This window comes from Cnephaeus nilssonii, assembly GCF_951640355.1.
Source record: "Cnephaeus nilssonii genome assembly, chromosome: 4".
Classification (NCBI taxonomy): domain Eukaryota; kingdom Metazoa; phylum Chordata; class Mammalia; order Chiroptera; family Vespertilionidae; genus Cnephaeus; species Cnephaeus nilssonii.
Genome location: NC_137075.1, coordinates 15,099,339 through 15,120,160, shown reverse-complemented (window position 1 = coordinate 15,120,160; position 20,822 = coordinate 15,099,339). Strand labels below are relative to the sequence as shown.

Below are 20,822 nucleotides of genomic sequence, written 5' to 3'. Positions count from 1 at the left end.
GGTGGTTACACAGGACCTCTGTGCCATTTTTTACAATTTTTTTGTGAATCTATAATTATTTCAGTTTCAAAAGGCTATTTAAAGGGGTGCTAAATCAGTTAAATGCTATTTCTCTTGGGCAAAATGGTTGAACAAATTATATGATCTTTTAAAATTGTCCTTGAGGCCGTATTAAACATTCACAGTTGCTTTTAAACAAAGTGGTGGCCAAGCCCCTGCTTGCTTCTCTGTGGGAAATGTCATCCTTGATGCTGCATCAATATTGTTTGATTGTTTTTAAGCCAGTCAGAGAAAGCTGCATTAATATTGTTTTAAGGCTAGAGGTTATCAACAACAAATCTAACTGACCATTAATATAACCAACCTTTCAAAAGAAAATTAAAATAAAGTAGTTAACACAAGGTATTGCAGTAAATATCAAATACTTGGTGGATTCTCATATCTTGACAGTTTGGATTTAGGCACTGTCAATCAACCACACTTGTTAATCTCTTCCTGAGGTTTTGCAGGAAGGCATGCATCACACTGAAGTGTTTTCATAGGTTTCAAAGTATACTTCTTTGTCCTCAGGGTACCTCAGTTGAGATTTCTAAAAAAATATACATTATAAACTTATCAGTTTAGAAACATTTTTCTTAGCTCACAGTGGCAGTTATTCTGGGATCTTGTTGGGGGTAGGGGAAGAGTGGGGAGTTTGTCTCATTTGTTTCATGCTTATCTTAAGCTGTGAACACAGTGGGCACTCAGTGAACTCTGGTGAGGTAGTGGCCTAGGCACTGTGGTTACTGTGCCCATCTTGCCCTTTGAATTCCCTTCTCATAAGAATCTTCAGATCCTTTATTCAGGATTCCTCACTGTTGATGGGTTTGTGAGAATCTTTTCTCTTTAATCCTCACCCGAGGAAATGTTTTTTTAAATTGATTTTTAGAGAAAGAGGGAGGGAGAGAGAGAGAGAAACATCTATGTGAGAGAAATATTGATAGGTTGACTCCCATATGTGCCCCAACAAGGGAATGAACTCTCAACCTAGGTATGTGCCCTGACCAGGAATCGGACCTGCAACCCTTTGGTGCACAGGATGACCCTACTCCAATCAGTGAAATTGCATCAGACCTGGATAATTTTGGTTGGTCGTGATAAACATTTTGGTTGTAGACATGTTACCCTTTTTTTCACATTTTAAAAAATTTTTATTGTTGACACTATTGCAGATTACCCCCTCCTGCATTTGCCCCCCTCCACCCATCCCCAATCCTCTCTTCCCTCTGGCCATCACCATTCTGTTGTCTGTGTCCATGGGTTACGCATCTATGTTCTTTGGCTCATCCCTTCACCTGCTTTCATCCAGTCCCTCATCCCCCTCCCCTCTGACAGCTGGCAATCTGTTCCAGGCATCCATGCCTCTGGTTCTATTTTATTCGTCAGTTTATTTTGTTTACTAGATTCCACATGTACTTTAGATCATATGGTATTTGTCTTTCTCTGACTGGCTTATTTCTCTTAGCATAACAATTTCCAGGTCCATCCATGATGTCACAAAAGGTACGATTTCCTTCTTTTTTACAGCCACATAGTATTCCAGTGTATAAATGTGCCATAGCATTTTTATCCACTCATCTACTGATGGGCACTTGGACTCTTTCCAGATCTTGGCTATTATAAATAACGTGGCGATGAACATACGAGTGCAAACATTCTTTCGAATTGATGTTTAGGGATTCTTAGGATATATTCCCAGAAGTGGGATCGCTGGGTCTAAAGGCAGTTCCATTTTAATTTTGTTGAGGAAACTCCGTACTGTTTTCCACAGTTGCTGCACCAGTCTGCATTCCCACCAGCAGTGCACTAGGGTTCCCTTTTCTTCACTTCCTTGCCAGCACTTTTTTGTTGATTTGTTGATGCTAGCCATTATGACAGGTGTGAGGCGATACCTCATTGTGGTTTTGGTTTGCATCTCTCAGATGATTAGTGACTTTGAGCATTTTTTCATATGCCTTTTGGCCTTCTGTGTGTCCACTTTGGAGAATTGTCTACTTAGGTTCTTTGCCCATTTTTTAATTGGATTATTTATCTTCCTTTTGTTAAGTTGCAAAGGAGGAAGTAAAACTGTGATTATTCACCAATAACATGATATTGTACATAGAAAACCCAAACTACTCCACCAAAACACTACTAGATTTAATAAATGAATTTGGCAGTGTAACAGGTTACAAAATTAACACCCAATAATCGAAGGCATTTTTTATACATCAATAATGAACTCTTAGAGACAGAAACGAAATAACCCCATCTACCATTGCAACCAAAAAAATTAAGATACTTAGGAATAAACTTAACCAAGGAGGTAAAATACCTGTACTTGGAAAACTACAGGACGTTAAAGAGAGAGAGGAGGATATAAACAAGTGGAAGAAAGTACCGTCTTCATAGATTGGTAAAATTAACATCATTAAATGCCCATACTATCCAAAGCAATCTATAGATTTAATGCTATTCCTATTAAAATACCAATGGCATACTGCATAGATCTAGAATAAATACCTCAAAAATTCAGATGGAACCAAAAAAGACGCCGAGTAGCCACAGTAATCTTGAGAAACAAGAACAAAGTAGGAGGGATCACATTTCCAGATACCAAGTTATACCAAGTTATACCCAAAACAGCCTGGTACTGGCACAAGAACAGGCATGTAGATCAATGGAACAGAACAGAGAACCCAGAAATCGACCCAAGCCATTATGCTCAATTAATATTTGACAAAGGAGACAAGAGCATACAATGGAATCAAGTCAGTATCTTCAATAAATGGTGTTGAGAAAATTGGATAGATACATGTAAAAAAATGAAACTAGACATCTCAATATTTTCACATTCGTACCTCAAGTTCCATTTATATTATTTCAATTTTTTCTATTTGTTGCTCAGATTTTATAAATTACTATTGATGTTTTCCACTCACTGGCCCTTTTCTCTGTGTTCTCCATTCTCCTACTGAGCCTATCTAATGATGTTTCTGTAAGATATTGTATATTTCAGTTCTAAACTTTCATTTTTTTATAGTCTGCTAAAATTCATATTTTAATTTATTTCAGGTGTGTTTTCTTTACCTAGTGAAGCACAGTTATTATAATCATTGCTTTAAAGTTTTTCTCTGATAATTCTTACTTCTGGGTCTATCAGGGTTGCCATCTGTTATCTTTCCCCTTGAGAATTGGTCATATTTTCTTGTTTATTTTTATGTTGAATAATTTTAAACTGCATTCTGGATATTGTGAGTTCAGTGCTATATCAATAACTCCAGATCCTGTTATAATATTCTGGAGAACATTATGTTTTATTTTAGCAAATAGTCAACCAGTTTGTGTTTAGACTATAAGTTCTATCTTTTTATGTGAGTTGTAGTCTAAATGTCACGTTAGTTTTCTAAATTTTGCTTTGTTGGTTTGAGTCTGCCCTATCACCTGTAGTTCAGGGATTAGTCTCATACTTGTGTGCATACTTCAACTCTCAGCTCAGTTCTCTAAGCCTTTACTGTATTGGTTTGGGTATGTTCCGTACTTCTGTTATTCATAGGTTAAGGTGATACTTGTGTATTCTAATCTCAGTTCACTTCTTAAAAATTTTCTATGCTTGTTTGAGTCTGAACTGCATGTGTATGGCTCAGGAGTTATTCTTAGACTAGTGTGGGTTCATACTCAGAATTAGAATATTTCCAGATCTCTTCATTCATGGATTCCCTCCAGACTCTTCACCTCACAGGGGCATTTTTCTTCTGGTTCTTTTAACCAAAAAGTCAAAGCTTCTGTTAGAACTTAGTCATATATTCTGACATGATGCTCTGTGAATGATCCCACCATGAGGACAAAACTAAGAAGAAACAAACATTAGAGAATATTGTACCAGGCTTGCATCCCTGGGATAAATCCCACTTGGTCATGGTTAATAATCTTTTTAATATATTGCTGGATTCTGTTGGTAATATTTTATTGAGGATTTTGGCATCCATGTTCATCAGGGATATTTGCTGATAATTTTCTTTCTTTGTAGTATCTTTATCTGGTTTTGGAATTAGGATAATGCTGCCATTATAAAAATATCTGGGAAGTCTTCTTTTCTCTTGAATTTTTTAGGAATAGTTTCAGGAAGATAGGTATTAGTTTTTCTTTGAATGGTAAAACTCCCCTGTGAAGCTAGGGTCCAGGAGTTTTATTGGCTGGGAGTTTTTATTATTATTATTATTATTATTATTATTATTATTACTGTATCACTTTCATTAGTTATTTTTGGTCTATTCAAGTTTTCTGATTCAGTTTTGGAAGATTGTATTTTTCTAGGAATTTGTCTATTTCAACCAGGTTGTCCAATTTGTTGGCTTATAGTTATCTATATACTAGAGGCTCGGTGCACGAAATTCTTGCATGGGGGGGCGGGGTGGTCCCCTCAGCCTAGCCTGCACCCTCTCCAATCCGGGACGCCTCGGGGGATGTCCGACTGCCAGTTTCAGACATCTCTCTCCTAATCCTGGACCACTGGCTCCTAATCGCTCAGCTGCCTGCCTGACTGATCACTCCTAACTGCCCCCCTTGCTGGCCTGATCACCCCTAATGGCCCCACCCTGCTGGCCTAGTCACCACTTACTGCCCCTCCTGCCAGCCTGGTTGCCCCCAACTGGCCCCCCCCTGCCAGCTTGATCACCCCCAACTGCACCCCTCTGCTGGCCTGGTCACCCCTAACTGCCCCCCACCGGTGTGGTCACCCCCAACTGCTCCCCCTGCTGGCCTGGTTGCCCTCAATGCCCTCCCTGCCAGCCTAGTCACCCCTCACGACCGCCCCCCCACCAGCATGGTTGCCCCATGCAGCCTGCTTGTTCAATCGTTTGGTCGTCCCTCACTAACCGCCCTGCTGACCTGGTCATAGGCAGCCATCTTGTGAGGACATGATGGTCAATTTGTATATTACCTCTTTATTATATAGGATATAAAGAGCCAGGGTCCATAATATTCAAAATGACTGAACGGACGACCGAACACTGGAAGTCAGTCCTGCAGTCAGTGCTGCAGGCATCGTGGTGACCCAGCACTGACTGACGAACAGGCTGCAGATCAGGACTGGTGAGAGGCCCAGAGAGAGAAGCAGGGTCTGATTTGCCACCCATGACAGTCAGTGCTAGGTCAGCGCCACAGAAGTCAGTTCTGCAGTCAGAGGCCCGGAAGAGAGAAGCAGGGTCTGATCCACATCCTCCATGGCAGCTGTTGATCAGCCCTTGCCTCTCTTTCTCTCTGGGCCTCACCAGCAGCCGCATGGGGCTGCTGATCAGCCCAGCCTCTCTGATCAGGCCTAGAGATAGGATCGGAGATGCTGACTGGCATAGAAACCGACCAATCAGAACCAAATCTTGGTGTACTGTGAGGAGCCAATGGCTTTCTAGGGGGTGGAGCGTTTGACACTGACTGACCATTCAGAACCAAATCTGGGTGAACTGCGAGGAGCCAATGGCTGCCTAGGAGGTGGAGCTTTTGATGCTGACTGGCATAGAAACTGACCAGTCAGAACCTAATCAGGTTGAACTGCGAAGGCAGAACCTAAGGTGGGGGCTGAGGAGGGGTTTTAAGGGCAACAGCTGTTTGGTATAAGGTGTAAGAAAGCGGTTCAGTTTTTTAATGACCGGTTTGGCAGTATAGTGCATATGGCTGGCTATCAGTCCAGATATAGGGATTGTGTATTTTTGTCTACCAAGAGCATATCCTCCTGCTGAAAAAGGCACCCCCCCATCATTTAAGCAACCCTATTTTATATAATCTATCTATGCTAATAAAAGGGTAATATGCTTATTAGACCGAGTCAACTGGCCATCTTCCGGACATCTGACATCCTTCTGGACAAAGCCATGGTTGTGGGAACAAGGCAGAGGCAGTTAGGGGCAATCAGGCCAGCAGGGGAGGGCAGTTGTTGGTGAGATCAGGCTGGCAGGGGGTTAGGGGTAATCAGGCCGGCAAGGGAGGGCAGTTGGGGGGTGAGATCAGGCCAGCAGGGGAGGGCAGTTGGGGGTGAGATCAGGCCAGCAGGGGAGGGCAGTTAGGGGTGCTCAGGCAGGCAGGCAGAGGGGTTAGGGGCAATTAGGCAGGCAGGCAGAGGCAGTTAGGGGCGATCAGGCAGGCAGGCAGGCAGGCAGGTGAGTTGTTAGGAGCCAGCAGTCCCAGATTGTGAGAGTGGTGTCCGATTGGAGAGGGTGCAGGCTGGGATGAGGGAAACCCCCCCTTGCATGAATTTCATGCACTGGGCCACTAGTCTACACATATAAAAGCCAAGCAACCAGAACGCTGGAATGACCAGAACAACCAGTCTCTATGATGCACACTGTAGCTGGCCAGCCAACCTCCTGCAGCCGCTCCCCTGGCTGGCCCCACCCCTGATTGGCCCCCATCGGTGCAGGCCAGATCGGCCCCCATAGGTGCAGGCCTGACCCCACCTGTGCACGAATTCATGCACCAGGCCCCTAGTTTGTAATAATTCCTTACAATCTTTTGTATTTCTGTGGTGTCAGTTTTTACTTCACCTCTTGTTTTTAATTTTATTTATTGGGGTCCTCCCTCTTTGTTTCTTGATGAATCTGGCTAGAAGTCCATCAATCTTGTTTATCTCTCAAAGAACAAGCTCTTGGTTTCATTGATCTTTTGTATTGTTTCTGTAGTCTCTATGTCATTTACTTCCACTCTGGTGTTTATTATTTTCTTCTTTCCCATTACTCTAGGCATTTCTTATTTTCTTTCTAATTCTTTTAGTTGTAGGGTGAGATAGTTTATTAGAGATTTTTCTTGTTTCTTGAGGTAGGCCTGTAGTGCTATGAACTTCCCTCTTGAGACTGTTTTTGCTGTGTCTTACACATTTTGGGTGGTTGTGTATTCATTTTCATTTGTTTACAGGAAGTTTTTAATTTCTTCCTTGATCTCATTGGTAACTCATTCATTTTATATATATACTAGAGGCCCGGTGCACGAAATTCGTGCACGGAGGGGGGTTGTCCCTCAGCCCAGCCTGTACCCTCTCCAATCTGGGACCCCTTGAGAGATGTCTGACTGCCCGTTTAGGCCTGATACCAGTGGGATCGGGCCTAAACGGGCAGTCGGACATCCCTCTCACAATCCAGGACCGCTGGCTCCCAACTGCTTGCCTGCCTGCCTTCCTGATTGCCCCTAACCGCTTCTGCCTGCCAGTCTGATCACCCCCTAACCACTCTGCTGCCAGCCTGTTTGCCCCCAACTTCCCTTCTCTGCCGGCCTGGTCACCCCTAACTGTCCTCTCCTGCAGGGTTGATCACCTCCAACTGCCCTCCCTTGCAGGCCTGGTCCTTCTCAACTGCCCTCCCTTGCAGGCCAGGTGCCTCCCAACTGCCCTCTCCTGCTGGCCATCTTGTGGTGGCCATCTTGTGTCCACATGGGGGCAGGATCTTTGACCACATGGGGGCAGCCATATTGTGTGTTGGAGTGATGGTCAATCTGAATATTACTCTTTTATTAGATAGGATAGAGGCCTGGTGCACGGGTGGGGGCCAGGTGGTTTGCCCTGAAGGGCGTCCCGGATTAGGTGGGGGTTCCCTTGGGGTGTGAGGCGGCCTGAGCGAGGGGCCTGTGGTGGTTTGCAACGCAAGAGGAGGCCCTGGCAATGCAAGCAGAGGCCCTGGTATCTGGAATTTATTTTCCTTCTACAATTGAAACTTTGTAGCCTGGAGCGGAGCCAAGCCTGGGGCTCCCTCCGAGGCCGGTAGCCATTTGTGTTGGGGTTATAATTGAAACTTTGTTGCCTTAAGTGGGTGGGCCCAGCCAGGGTGTGCGGAAAGCTTTGCTTCCCCTGTTGCTGGCGGCAACCCTGGCCTGCTCTCTCAAGCTCCATTCTGCCACCATTTGTTTGAATTTGTTTACCTTCTATAATTGAAACTTTGTAGCTTGAGTGGAGGCTTAGGCCATGCAAGGGCAGGCAGAAAGCTTGGCTTCCTCTGTTACCTAGGAAACCTTGCTCTCTGTGGCTGTAGCCATCTTGGTTTGGGTTAATTTGCATACTCGCTCTGATTGGATGGTGGGCGTGGTTTGTGGGTGTGGCTTGTGGGTGTGTCGGATGTATGGTCAATTTGCATATTTGTCTATTATTAGATAGGATACTAGAGGCCTGGTGCATGAAATTCATTCACGGGGGGGGGTCCCCTCAGCCCAGCTTGCACCCTCTCCAATCTGGGATCCCTCTCACAATCTGGGACCACTGGCTCCTAACTGCTCACCTGCCTGCCTGCCTAATCACCCCTAACTGCTCCCCCACCAGCCTGGTCACCCCCAACTTCCCCCCCCCCCACCGGCCTGGTTGCCCCCAACTGCACCCCTCTGCTGACCTGGTCACCCCTAAATGCCCCCCATCAGCCCGGTTGCCCCTTACTGTCCCCCCTGTGGGCCTTATTGCCCCCAACTGCCCCCCCTGCCAGCCTGGTCACACCCAACTGCCCCCCCCTTGCTGGCCTGGTTGCCCTTTACTGCCCCCCTGCTGGCCTGGTCTCCCCCAACTGCCTCTCTCTGCCAGCCTGGTCACCCCTAACTGTCCCCCCTGCCTGCCTGGTCGCCCCTCACTGCCCCCCCTGCCAGCCTGGTCACCCCCAGCTGCCCCCCTGCCAGCCTGGTTTCCCTCAACTGCCCCCCTGCCGGCCTGGTCACCCCATGCAGCCTGCTGTTCAGTCGCTTGGTCATCCCTCACTAACCCCCTGCTGCCCTGGTCGCCACACGCAGTCTGCTGTTCGGTCATCCATCCGGTTGTTTTAGTTGTGATGGCCCCTGAGTTTTTATATATTAGGAAGCCTAAGCAACCAAACGACCAGTCGCTATAATGCGCACTGACCACCAGGGGACAGATGCACGCAGAAGCTGCCCCCTGGTGGTCAGTGCATTCCAACAGCCAACCTCCCGCAGCCCGTCCTCCCCCATGGCTGGCCGGGCCATCCTGATCAGGCCTGCCAACCTCCTGCAGCCCCTCCCCCAAGCCAGCCCACCTCCCATGGCCCCTCTCCCAGGCTGGCTCGCCAACTTCCCATGGCCCCTCCACCCTGGCTGGCCAACCTCCCGCAGCCCCTGTCCCTGGCCAGCCAACCTCTTGCAGCCTTTCCCTCTGCCTGGCCAACGTCCCCGCAGCCCCTCCCCCCGGCCAGCCAACCTCTTTTGGCCCCTTACCTGGGCAACCTCCCACAGCCCTGATCAGCCCCAATCACTGGCCAGGCCAGGGGACCCCACCCAGGCACAAATTCGTGCCTCGAGCCTCTAGTTGTTTAATAACATACTATTTAGCCTCCATGTGTTTGAATGTTTTTGAGTATTTTTTAAAATATATTTTGATTTCAGAGAGGAAGGGAGAGGGAGAGAGAGATAGAAACATTAATGATGAGAAAGAATCATTGATTGGCTGCCTCCTGCATGCCCCACACTGGGGATCGAGCCTGCAACCCAAGCATGAGCCCTTATCAGGAATGAACCATGACCTCCTGGTTCATAGGTCAATACTCAACCAATGAGCCACCATGGCTGGGCTTGAGTGTTTTTATTGTAGTTGATTTCTAGCTTTATGGCATTGTGATCTGAGAAGATGCTTGATACGATTTCATTCTTCTTGAAGTTGTAAAGACTTATTTTGTGTCCTAACATGTGGTCTATCTTTGAAAATATCCTATGTACACTTGACAAGAATGTATATTCTGTAGCTTTGAAGTGAAATGCTCTGTAAATGTCAATTAAATCTGTCTGATCTAGTATGACATTTAGGGTCACTGTTTCCTTGTTGATTTTTTTGTTAGGAAGTAGGTGAGGAGTGAAGTAGGTGAGGAGTTCTACTCATTCGCAAATCAATAAATGTGATACGTTACATAAACAACATGAAAGTTAAAAAACATATAATCATATCAATAGATGCAGAAAAAGCATTTTATAGAATCCAGCAACCATTTTTGATAAAAACTTTCAGCAAAGTGGGAATAGAAGGATCATAACTCAACATGATAAAGGCCATATATGACAAACCTACAGGCAACATCATACTGTATGGGCAAAAACTAAAAGCGTTTCCCCTAAGAACAGGAACAAGACAGGAATGCCTGCTTTCACCACTCTTATTCAACATAGTACTAGAAGTCTTAGCCACAGCGATCAGACAAGAAGGAAAAATAAATGGCATCCAAATTGGAAAGGAGGAAGTGAAACTATCATTATTCGCAGATGACATGATATTGTACATAGGAAACCCTAACTAGTCCACCAAAAATCTATGAGATTTAACAAATGAATTCAAAGTAGCAGGAACACAAAATTAACATCCAGAAATCAATGCAATCTTTATACACTAATAATGAAATCTCAAAAAGAGAAACTAAAAAAAAAACAATCCCATTTACCATCGCAACAAAAAATCTATGTCACCTAGAAATAAATTTAACCAAGGCGTAGAAGACCTATACTTGGAAAAATGCAGGACGTTAGAAAAATAAATAGAAGAAGATACAAACAAGTGGAAAGCATATACCATGTTCATGTATTGGAAATACTAGCCTCATTAAAATGTCCATACTATCCAAAGCAATCTATAGATTCAATGCAATCTCTATTAAAATACCAATGGCATATTTCACAGATACAGAACAAATACTTCAGTAATTTATATGGAACCAAAAAGAAAGAAGAACAAAGTAGAAGGGATCACAAAATCAAATATCAAATAATACTACAAATCCATTGTAATCAAACTGCCTGGAACTGGCACAAGAGCATGTATATAGATCAATGGAACAGAACAGAGAACCCAGAAATCGACCCAAGCTATTATGGTCAATTAATACTTGATAAAGAAGGAAGAGCATACAATGAAGTCAAGACAGTCTCTTCAATAAATGGTGTTGGGAAAATTGGATGGATACATGCAAAAAAGTGAAACTAGACCACTAACTAATACCATATACAAGAATAAACTCAAAATGGATAAGAGACTTAAGTTGTAAACCCATAAAAATAGGCAGCAAAAGTTTAGACATCTCACGTAGCAGAATTTTCATTGATACATCACCGAGGGCAAGAGAAACAAAGGAAAAAGTAAACAAATGGGATTACATCAAACTAAAAAGCTCTGCACAGCAAAGAAACCATCAACAAAATAAAAAGGGAGCCCATTGTATGGGAGAATATATTTGCCAATGATATATCAGATAAGGGGTTAATTTTCAAAATATATAAAATACTCATAAAACTTAATAAAAGGAAGACAGAAAATTCAGTTAAAAAATGAGCAAAGGACCTGAATAGACACTTCTCCAAAGAGGACATACCAATGGCCAAGAGACATGAAAAGATGCTCAACATCATTAATCATCAGAGAGATGCAAATTAAAACTACAATGAGGTATCACCTCACACCTGCTAGAATGGCTACCATCAACAAACCAACAAATGACAAGTGTTGGCAAGGATGTGGAGAAAAGGGAGCCCTAGTACAATGCTGGTGGGAATTCAGCTACAGTTTGTGGAGTTTCCTCAAAAATATAAAAATGGAACTGCCTTTTGACCCAACAATCCCACTTCTAGTTATATATCTGAAGAAACCCAAAACACTATTTCGAAAGAACATATGCACCCCTATGTTCTAGCAGTGTCATTTACAATCGTTAAGATCTGGAAAGAGTCCAGATGCCCACCAGTAGATGAGTGGATAAAAAAGCTGAGATACATTTACACAATGGAACACTATGCAGCTGTAAAAAAAGAAGGATCTCTTACCCTTTGAGATAGCATGGAAGTACCTGGAGAGTATTATACTAAGCAAAATAAGCCAGGCAGAGAAAGACAAGTATCACATGATCTCACTTTTATGTGGAATCTAAAGAACAAAATAAACTGATGAACAAAATGGATCCAGACACATGGAAGCATGGAACAGACTATGGAATTTCAGAGGGAAGGGGAGAGGGGTGGAAAGAGATTAACCAAACAACTTTTATGCATAACCCATGGACATAGATAATAGTGCAGTGAAGGCCTGGGGGTGGAGCAGGAACGGTGTGGAGGGGGTCAATGGAGTAAGAAAGGGGGAACATCTGGAATACTTTCAACAATAAAGATAAATATTTCAAAAAAGAAGAAGAAATAATGGTTAAATTCTTCCCCAGGCAGGTTGACTCTCCTTCACAATCTACCTGCTGTATTTATTTTTAGAGTATTCACATAGTTGTTTTGGGTCCAGTTTTTAGTTGTAATCAGCAGGAATGTTTCAGTAGTCTGTTTTCCACTTGCCTTGTCAGCACTGCAACTTCTCAGGTTTTTTTGTTTCAAGTTAATCCTGTATTTTCCTACTCCATTATAATTAAGTAGAAAATATTTTAACCAAAGTTATTGAAAGTTTGGAAGTTCAGTAGTATTCCAAGAAGATGTTTTTAGTTTTGCAAAGGAGGAATGAATAGCACATTGAAGTCTATGGCTTCATTCAGTTAGTAAAATAAAACGATGATATATACTATGTACTGGGTGTGAAATATAGTAAAATAATTTCAGAGTTTATCTTATAACCTAATGGGCATTAGATTTTCTTCAATAAATAAAGACCAGTAAATAACAATAATAAGTATATTATTTGCAAGAATTATTTCTCAAGGGTGGAAATAGCATTTTTATTTAATCAACATAGGAGTACCTTCAAAATAATGAATAATAGTACAGGCATAATACAATTTAATTTTGAATCCACCTTCAAATCAATATAATTTTAATATTAGTGGAAAATATAAATTAGTGGCATTTTACTATAGTTTATTAACTAATTTGCTTTTTGATAAGGTTTCAATCTTATTTAAGTAAATGACTTTAATTAAATACAGGATGGTTTCTTTTTTAGTATTTTCTTTAGGGTGGCTGATGTAGACTTTTCTAAACTCTTCTTAATTAAATCACAGATACCACCAGAGCAAGAAGAAGCCAGGAGAGTGATGGTGTTGAATATATTTTCATTTCCAAGCATTTGTTTGAGACAGATGTGCAAAATAACAAGTAAGTGGACATTTTTTATAGTTTTGTGTTACTTGTTTTTTAAAAAATATGATTTTATTGATTTTTTATTATTTTTAATTTTTTTATTGATTTCAGGGAGGAAGGGAGAGGGAGAGAGAGATAGAAACATCAATGATGAGAGAGAATCATTGATTGGCTGCCTCTTGCACGCCCCCTACTGGGGATCGAGCCTGCAACCCAAGCATGTGCCATTGACTGGAATCAAACCTGGGACCCTTCAGTCCACAGGCCGAAGCGTTATCCACTGAGCCAAACCAGCTAGGGCTTTATTGATTTTTTTAGAGAGAAAGATAGGGGGAGGGATAGAGAGATAGGAACATCGATGAGAGAGAGAAACATCGATCAGCTGCCTCCTGCATGCCCCCTGCTGGGGATGGAACCTGCAACCCAGGCATGTGCCCTGACCAGGAATTGAACCAGTAACCTTAGTTCCTAGGTCAATGCTCACCCACTGAGCCACACCGGCTGGGTTGTGTGACTGTTTTTCAGTATGTCCCTATATATCCAGTTTTGGACAATTGAGGGTTCCCTTCCATTTGAAATATATTTTAATTTTTATAATATTTGAAACCAATTAAAAGATGGTAATTTAGTTAGTACTTATTAGCAATCTTCAGTTGTAATTTTTTAATAGGCTAGAGTTGCTATGTTTCTGGTAAGATAAATATATAGGAATTGTTTTGAATAATGAGGGAAGCTTGCTCTAGTGTTATTATGGTCCTTTCCCCCTACTATTTGAATTTTAACATATAATTTGGATACAATTTTATTTTAAAAACTAACAGCTATGTAATAGATCCCTAGTTCCACAGTTTCCTACATATATACCTCTCTCTCTATATATATATATATATTTAGCTTTTCAAAAAATTGAAATAATGTTACTCATCTTGCTTGTAGCATATCCTCTATCTAGCCCTACATGCCCTCTCCCCAGGTCTTCCATTTGCTTAAGCTTGAATTACTTTAGGGTACTAGAGAGAGCAATGTGTGTTTTAATACAGGAGTGTGGAATTTTATTGAAACATCAAAATGCTTTTTTTGTGTTTGGCACAGCGATTATGTTTTTATAGCACATAATCGGCTGCCCTGGTTCCATTAGCCACCAACCAGTTCCTCCTCTGGTTCTAAAGCTGCTTATTCTGTAGTGCACAGTGAAATTTCAGTAGTTTCTATTGTTTGGCTTATTCACTGTTTTATTGCATTGCATTAGTTCTGAAAAAGAGGTGATGGAAAACATTAGTTGTACTGCTGGACTAAAATACTTTTTGTCTGCTTAAGTGTAATACAAGCAAGTGTTACTGATTTGAAAAATGTAAAATAAAAGATTTTTTAAATTGACATTCCGGAGTACTTGGCTCTATTTATTTTATTAAACACAGTAAAAATTTTTCATGTTCAGCAAGTATATCTTTTACATATATGAATTATGTCTTGCTACCTATATATACATATTGAATTCATAAATGATTCTGATGCATTTCTAATTTTCTACAGGTTTATTGAATATGGTGAATATAAAAACAACTACTATGGCACAAGTATAGACTCAGTTCGGTCTGTCCTAGCTAAAAACAAAGTTTGCTTGTTGGATGTTCAACCTCATGTAAGTAAACAGTGAACTATTCACTACCCTTCCAGCCCATGTAATCTACTGTGCTTGATGCGAACATCTCACTACAAGGGTGAATCTGAAGTCTACTCACTTTGGGCATATATGTGGCTTTGCTAAGATGACAAAAGCATTTCAAAATAATTTGAGGAATTTTTGGTGAACTGAAAGCCCATATTATTGTTAGAGGAGTAAGAAAAGCCTCCAGATCTGTTTGCAAGTCTTGTTTATATTCAGTTTTTGCCAAGTCTCTTAGATTTTCTTTTCCATATTTTGTATTTTTTAAAAAATGTTGCATTATATGTATTCTTATATGTTATCATAAATATTTATAATTTTAACAATGGCCATTTTGGTCGTAGGTTCTGTATATCCCCTAGATTTGGGGTTTGTGTATAACCAGAGCTGTGGGGCATTTCACAGGAACTCCATGGCATGAGGCCCTATTGCAGCTGTCAGGCACGTCTCTGCCTGGCACCCTGGGAAATCGCATGAACACTGTGGACTGAGGGTGCCAGTGGATGAAGCCATTCAATTGTCACACCATATAGCCTCCAGCAGAAACCTAACCCACAGCGTTTTCCTCATCACCAGGGGCCAGATTCTCGCTTCAGGGATGACTGCACCCCAGGTGTAAAGCCTCCAAGGGCCAGCCAGGATGGCCTGGAGAAGGCCTTTGCAACTCAATCAGGAGTCAGTAGGGCGGCTGACTCAGGCACCAGCGATGCATGGAACACACTCTTGCTTGAGCAGAACCTCCCTGCTGGTGTCCTGGGACTAGGTGTTCCCAACTCCCTTGGTGTGGTTTAAACTCTACATTCTCAGGGCCTCACCAGCCCGTCTGTCCCCTGTCACTTAGAGTGTAAATAACAAAATATTTGCTGGAGGAGTGTTGACAAGCTTCATGGAAAGCAGGAGGCTTGCCCTTTTGGGTCACTTTGAAGAGTAGAAGGAAAGAGGAGAACCCATCCCTGAAGTCAGGAAGAGACTCAAATGGGATGGCTGAAGACTTTTGTGTACAGAACGTTATCCAAGCCATAGGGGACTTGATTTAAAAATCAGTTTTATGGTATTTCTAGCCGCTTCAGTTCAGTGTTAATTAGGGCATATTTCAAAACATTTTTGAAGGCAAGTTACATGCTTCATCATCTTTACAGGGGGATTTATTACATTTAATTGTCAACAACTGATTGAATAATATATTGAAAGATCGACTGACCTTGACTAGGAAATAATTTTAAGAAATTTTCTCCTTAGAAAATGTTGTTTTATTGTAAAAATTGCTCATGACATTATGGAGAAATATACAAACAACCTTTTCTTCCTTGCAGACAGTGAAGCATTTAAGGACACTAGAATTTAAGCCCTATGTGATATTTATAAAGCCTCCATCGATAGAGCGTTTGAGGGAGACAAGAAAAAATGCAAAGATTATTTCAAGTAGAGATGACCAGGGTACTGCGAAGCCTTTTACAGTAAGTATGATGACGCTTTAGTGAAAATACATAAGCAGTAGTTAAAATCACATACGCAGTAGCGACTATCTTAGGAAAACTATAATAGATGAAGTATGATCCAAAAATCTACAATATAGAATTGTATTTAAGTACGGACATTTTGAGTGATTGTACTGTAATTGCTTTTTGTGTTTCCATGAATAGATCTTCATATTAAGTTGACTCAAAACTATTTGGCATACTTATAAAATTTTTGTAGGCCATTTATATAAAAGTTAGACCAGTTGGTTTCCAGACTACTCTTATTTTTAAGGGGAAAAATACCAAACTGAATTACTATTAATTATTAATAATCTAGATGAAAATTTTAATAATTTGCCTTTTTTGTCTTCTTGCATATTTAGCATAATAAAGGAAAAAGCATCATTTTGGGCATAGTAGACTCATGTAATTATTCAATATTTGTATTTCCTATGAATGTTATTACAAATGGCAACTGTGGTATGTTAATGACTACAATGATTTCTGGCAAGGCCTTTCATTTCCTTGTTTTTTGTTTCTATCTTTAAGATAATGTATTCTACCTTAGGATAAAAAGTAAAGAGCAAAGAACTTAAATGTTAAGAGCTTTTTTCCCCTCTCTCTCTTAACTTCCCCCTCCCTCATTTTTAACTTTAGTCTATATTAAGTTGTACACTATAAATTGTGGTTAAAAAATACAGATTATACTTTTGATTCCCAGTATTTGATAAGTATCTTTTTACAAAGTACTGGCAATACATATCCATGCTGAATAAGTATCATCGTATGATATTACTGAGGTCTCTAGATTAACACTAAAATTAAATTTTCTGTTGTGAAATATTCTGTGACATTGAAATGTGGACTTGAAATTTGTATGTTGCTGTGTAAAGAGTTATTGTACTATTTATAAACTTAAACGTTTCTCAGTGGAGATAATAAATGATAGCATAGTCCTAGGATTTAGCGCACATTTAAGTATATGATTATATATAATCTTGAGTTACATAATTAACTAAGATATTTCCTGGCTCAAAAATGTGAGTATGATGGGCCTCTGACCCACTTCCAATGAAGCACAGGAAGGACTTGGTAACTATTATTTTATAAATGTATCCAACTCTGAAAAACTAGTTTATGCTCTAAATTCTTTGTGATGAATAAGCATAAATAATGCAGCATCAGAGTAAATGATTCTTCCCATCCCTCCCTCATAACTATTTTGACACTGAGATATCCCTATAATAAGTTAGTGACTGATTATCCTGAACTTCAGGTAAGACAGAAGTTTTGACTCTTGTCAGATCAGTTTAGGTACAAGCAAATCAGAGAAGCAATATTAGGAATTATGACTTCTGAAGAACTTCTAATTAGAAAGGGTAATTTTCATTTCTGGCTGAGGTGAGAGAATGGACACAAAACAGCATTAGATAAGCCAGTGGTGGAATGTTTGCATTGATGTGAAGTGATGTAATTGTCTGGTTAACCACTTTAAAAAAAAAATACTTCCTTTTGTAGGAGGAAGACTTTCAAGAAATGATTAAATCAGCACAGATAATGGAAAGTCAGTATGGTCATCTCTTTGACAAAATTATAGTTAATGATGATCTCACCATGGCATTCAAAGAACTGAAAACAACCTTTGACAAATTGGAGACAGAGACTCATTGGGTCCCAGTGAGCTGGTTACATTCATAACTAAGGGAAATATCCATTGATTGTAGAGTAATGATTAGATCAGTTACCATTTTGGTGGTAGGGTATTTTTAAAAAATCTATATTACGGTCATAGACGTGCAATCTTGGTTAAAATTGAATGTTGGTTTTGTTTGTATCTTTTTATAGCCTTATTTCAAACACAATGTTTGAATATAAGATCCAAAATTGAAATTTCAGTACTGTATTCTGAGCAGTTTTGAACTTTCTGTCTGTCTTTATATATAGCTCTGTCTCTAAGATGAGGTTGACCTTTTTAGAGACACATAACTAGAGAATAAATATTAGAGATCAGCTGGTCTCAAATATGGTCACTGCCATCAAGTCTGCTCATTAGCACTTGCAAAGAATTAACTTAGCAGCCTTGAGCAGCTCCAGGCGGACACAACAGCTTTGCTGGGTTTTGGATAGATCATCATAGGAGTCCTCTTTGTATTCTAAAAGTGCAAGCTTTTTCTTATGGATATGCAGTACAGTAAGTCCTCACTTAACATCATTGATAGTGGGTATTTAATGACCTATAAGGAAACCAATTTTACCATAAACTAATTGATATAAGCAGGAGTTAAATTCCTATGGCATCTCATCAATGTTATAATGAAACTTACGTTGAACAAGACGACATTATTCGAGGACCAGTGTGTGCATTTAAAAATCATTCTTAAAAGAGTTACTGAAAACCTGTCTTAGTGGCCTTCTTGTTATAGCTTAAGAGGACTTATGAGTACATATCTGTACTCAATACATATTTAATAAGGGAAGATAGGGTTAAAATTTATTATATATGTAATCTAAAAATTTTCCTTATAGAATTGATCTTAAAATGTTTATATCTTGGTGCAAGAAATGATTACAAAAGGACATTTTTATTTGTATATCCTTAGGTAACATTTCTAGAGTCACCAAAAAGTGTTTTGTTTTTCTAATTGGCTTTAGATGTTCCCAATAAATTATAAGAATGTGATTCCTATTCTAAAAGCAGGGGTTTGACATGTTTCTGGTATAGTTAAAGAAGATACAGTTAAAGACAAAAATGTTAAATATGCACAGTTTATCACCATATATTTAAATTGTATGAAGATGTACTTCAGAAAACTTGTCATGTATTGTTAACTTATTTCTTCATCAAAATAATTCTTAACACTGGCCAGATACCACCCTAATCTTGCCATTTTTAAGAAGTTTAAGAAAGGCTGTTATAAATTTTTAGATGGAACCTCTTATTTTTCTTTTATACTACTGATCTCCAGCAAATAAATTATATAGCTCAAAATAGTAGAAATGTTCATAAGTTATATTAGAATATATCCTGTCATTCTTGCATGCAGTCAGATCCTGCCAATCAAAAAATCTTTGCATCTGTGACTTTCAACCAGAAAAAAAGAAAGGTTTTTGTTGATTTATAAAAGAGAATTTAGATGTCATGTTTAAAAAAAAATAGAATGCAGTAAAATTTTATATATTTGTGAACTATCTGAGGCATATTTTTTAATTATTAAATGGGGCTATTCATAAAATAAATTATATGTATAGATGGCATAACTTAAAATAGTAGTTTTATAAGTCAGGGTCAGCATTCCATGTAAATATTTGACCTTTATTTGTACACAGATAGACCCACTAGCGTGTTATATGTGCACTGGACATTTGGTAGCATTATCCACTGGATTTCCTTCAGACATGTCAGATTTCATTTTAGAAACAGAGATAAAAAGTACTGTAATGATCCTGACACACACACCAACATATTTAGATAATCAGACTAAGTATCACTTAACAACATAATCCAAACAATGATTTCTATGTTTATTAACTAAATAGTAAGCAATATGTTTTTTAAAAAGAGAGGGAGGGATTGCCAAATCCAATCCTAAAGCCATACTTAAAATTCTGGTCAAGTCTTACTTAAATGGTTTGACTATTGATGAAAATATCCTATACAAAGAGTAATGGGAAATATATGATAATTTAGGCAATTATATAAATAATTTGGCAATTCAATTTTTTTTTCTGAAATATATACATGGATTTTTTTTTTTTATTTACAGATAACTGCCTCAGTTCTTTACTGTGGGGGTAGAGATAGTGTAAGATGGTGGAGACTGAATCCTTTTTCTTCTGGGTACTGGAGGTGTTATAAAAATGTAACTGTCCAAACCTTTCTCCCTTTTTAGACTAGAGCTAAATAATATTTTGAAAATAGTGTAAAGGGGGGTACTTTGAGAAATCTTTTATCAGGTAGTGTACATGGTCTGGCAGGTGAGTTTGCATGGCCACTTGGTGCTTACAAAGGATATGGTTACAATTTAACAAGGCAGTGCCAGCTCCAAGGGCTGGTTGATAACTGTCACAAAGGCTCTTGATTCTGTACTGTCTGCACCCCAAACCCCTCCAGCAAGGAAGCGATGGGCTGTGCACCTCACTGTACTAGTTCTTTAAGTAACCTGCTCCCAAGACAGTGTGTCAGCCACTATTTGAGAGAAGAGAAATGTTTTTTAAATCCATATATTTAATCCAAGAGCAAGAAGAAATTTGTATATGCCCATGATTAACAAATGAGAGTCAGTTAAAAATAAAAGGGTGGAATTGAAATATAATATTTTACCATTATTTTACCCACCAATATAGATGTTTTTGATTCTTTAAGGCTGACATCCCTGGTATTATGTGTATATATCTAAATGATAATAATTTAAAATTGACGAACGTGGAAACTTCTCAGATTTACAAAACTATGTTGTTAAAAGATTCCTGAAGATAGATTTTTATTATTTATTTTCTTTTTGACTAGTAAAAATTTATAAGTAAATGTAATGGAAAACCTTTGATCTTAATAAAGTATCTTCAAATTATGTGTCTGCTTTCTTGAAAATTGTTTTTTCACTTGGAGATTACACTGTTTCCAATGGTAGAACAAATTCTGTTCTTTATTGATATCTAGT

The 20,822-nt window shown here is 39.7% G+C and overlaps 1 protein-coding gene across 2 annotated transcripts in view; it reads left to right on the top strand.

Annotated features, from left to right (window-relative positions):
- MPP7 (MAGUK p55 scaffold protein 7) overlaps positions 1-20,614 on the top strand; it is a 351,927-nt gene extending 331,313 nt beyond the window's left edge. For both annotated transcript variants that reach the window (XM_079768452.1, XM_079768451.1), the window contains 4 exons: positions 12,960-13,053; positions 14,572-14,680; positions 16,018-16,161; positions 17,683-20,614. In XM_079768452.1, coding sequence (XP_079624578.1) covers positions 12,960-13,053; positions 14,572-14,680; positions 16,018-16,161; positions 17,683-17,862 — 527 coding nt within the window. In that variant the 3' untranslated portion in view covers positions 17,863-20,614. The remainder of the gene's footprint in view (positions 1-12,959; positions 13,054-14,571; positions 14,681-16,017; positions 16,162-17,682) is intronic.
- The last annotated feature ends 208 nt before the right edge of the window (positions 20,615-20,822 follow it).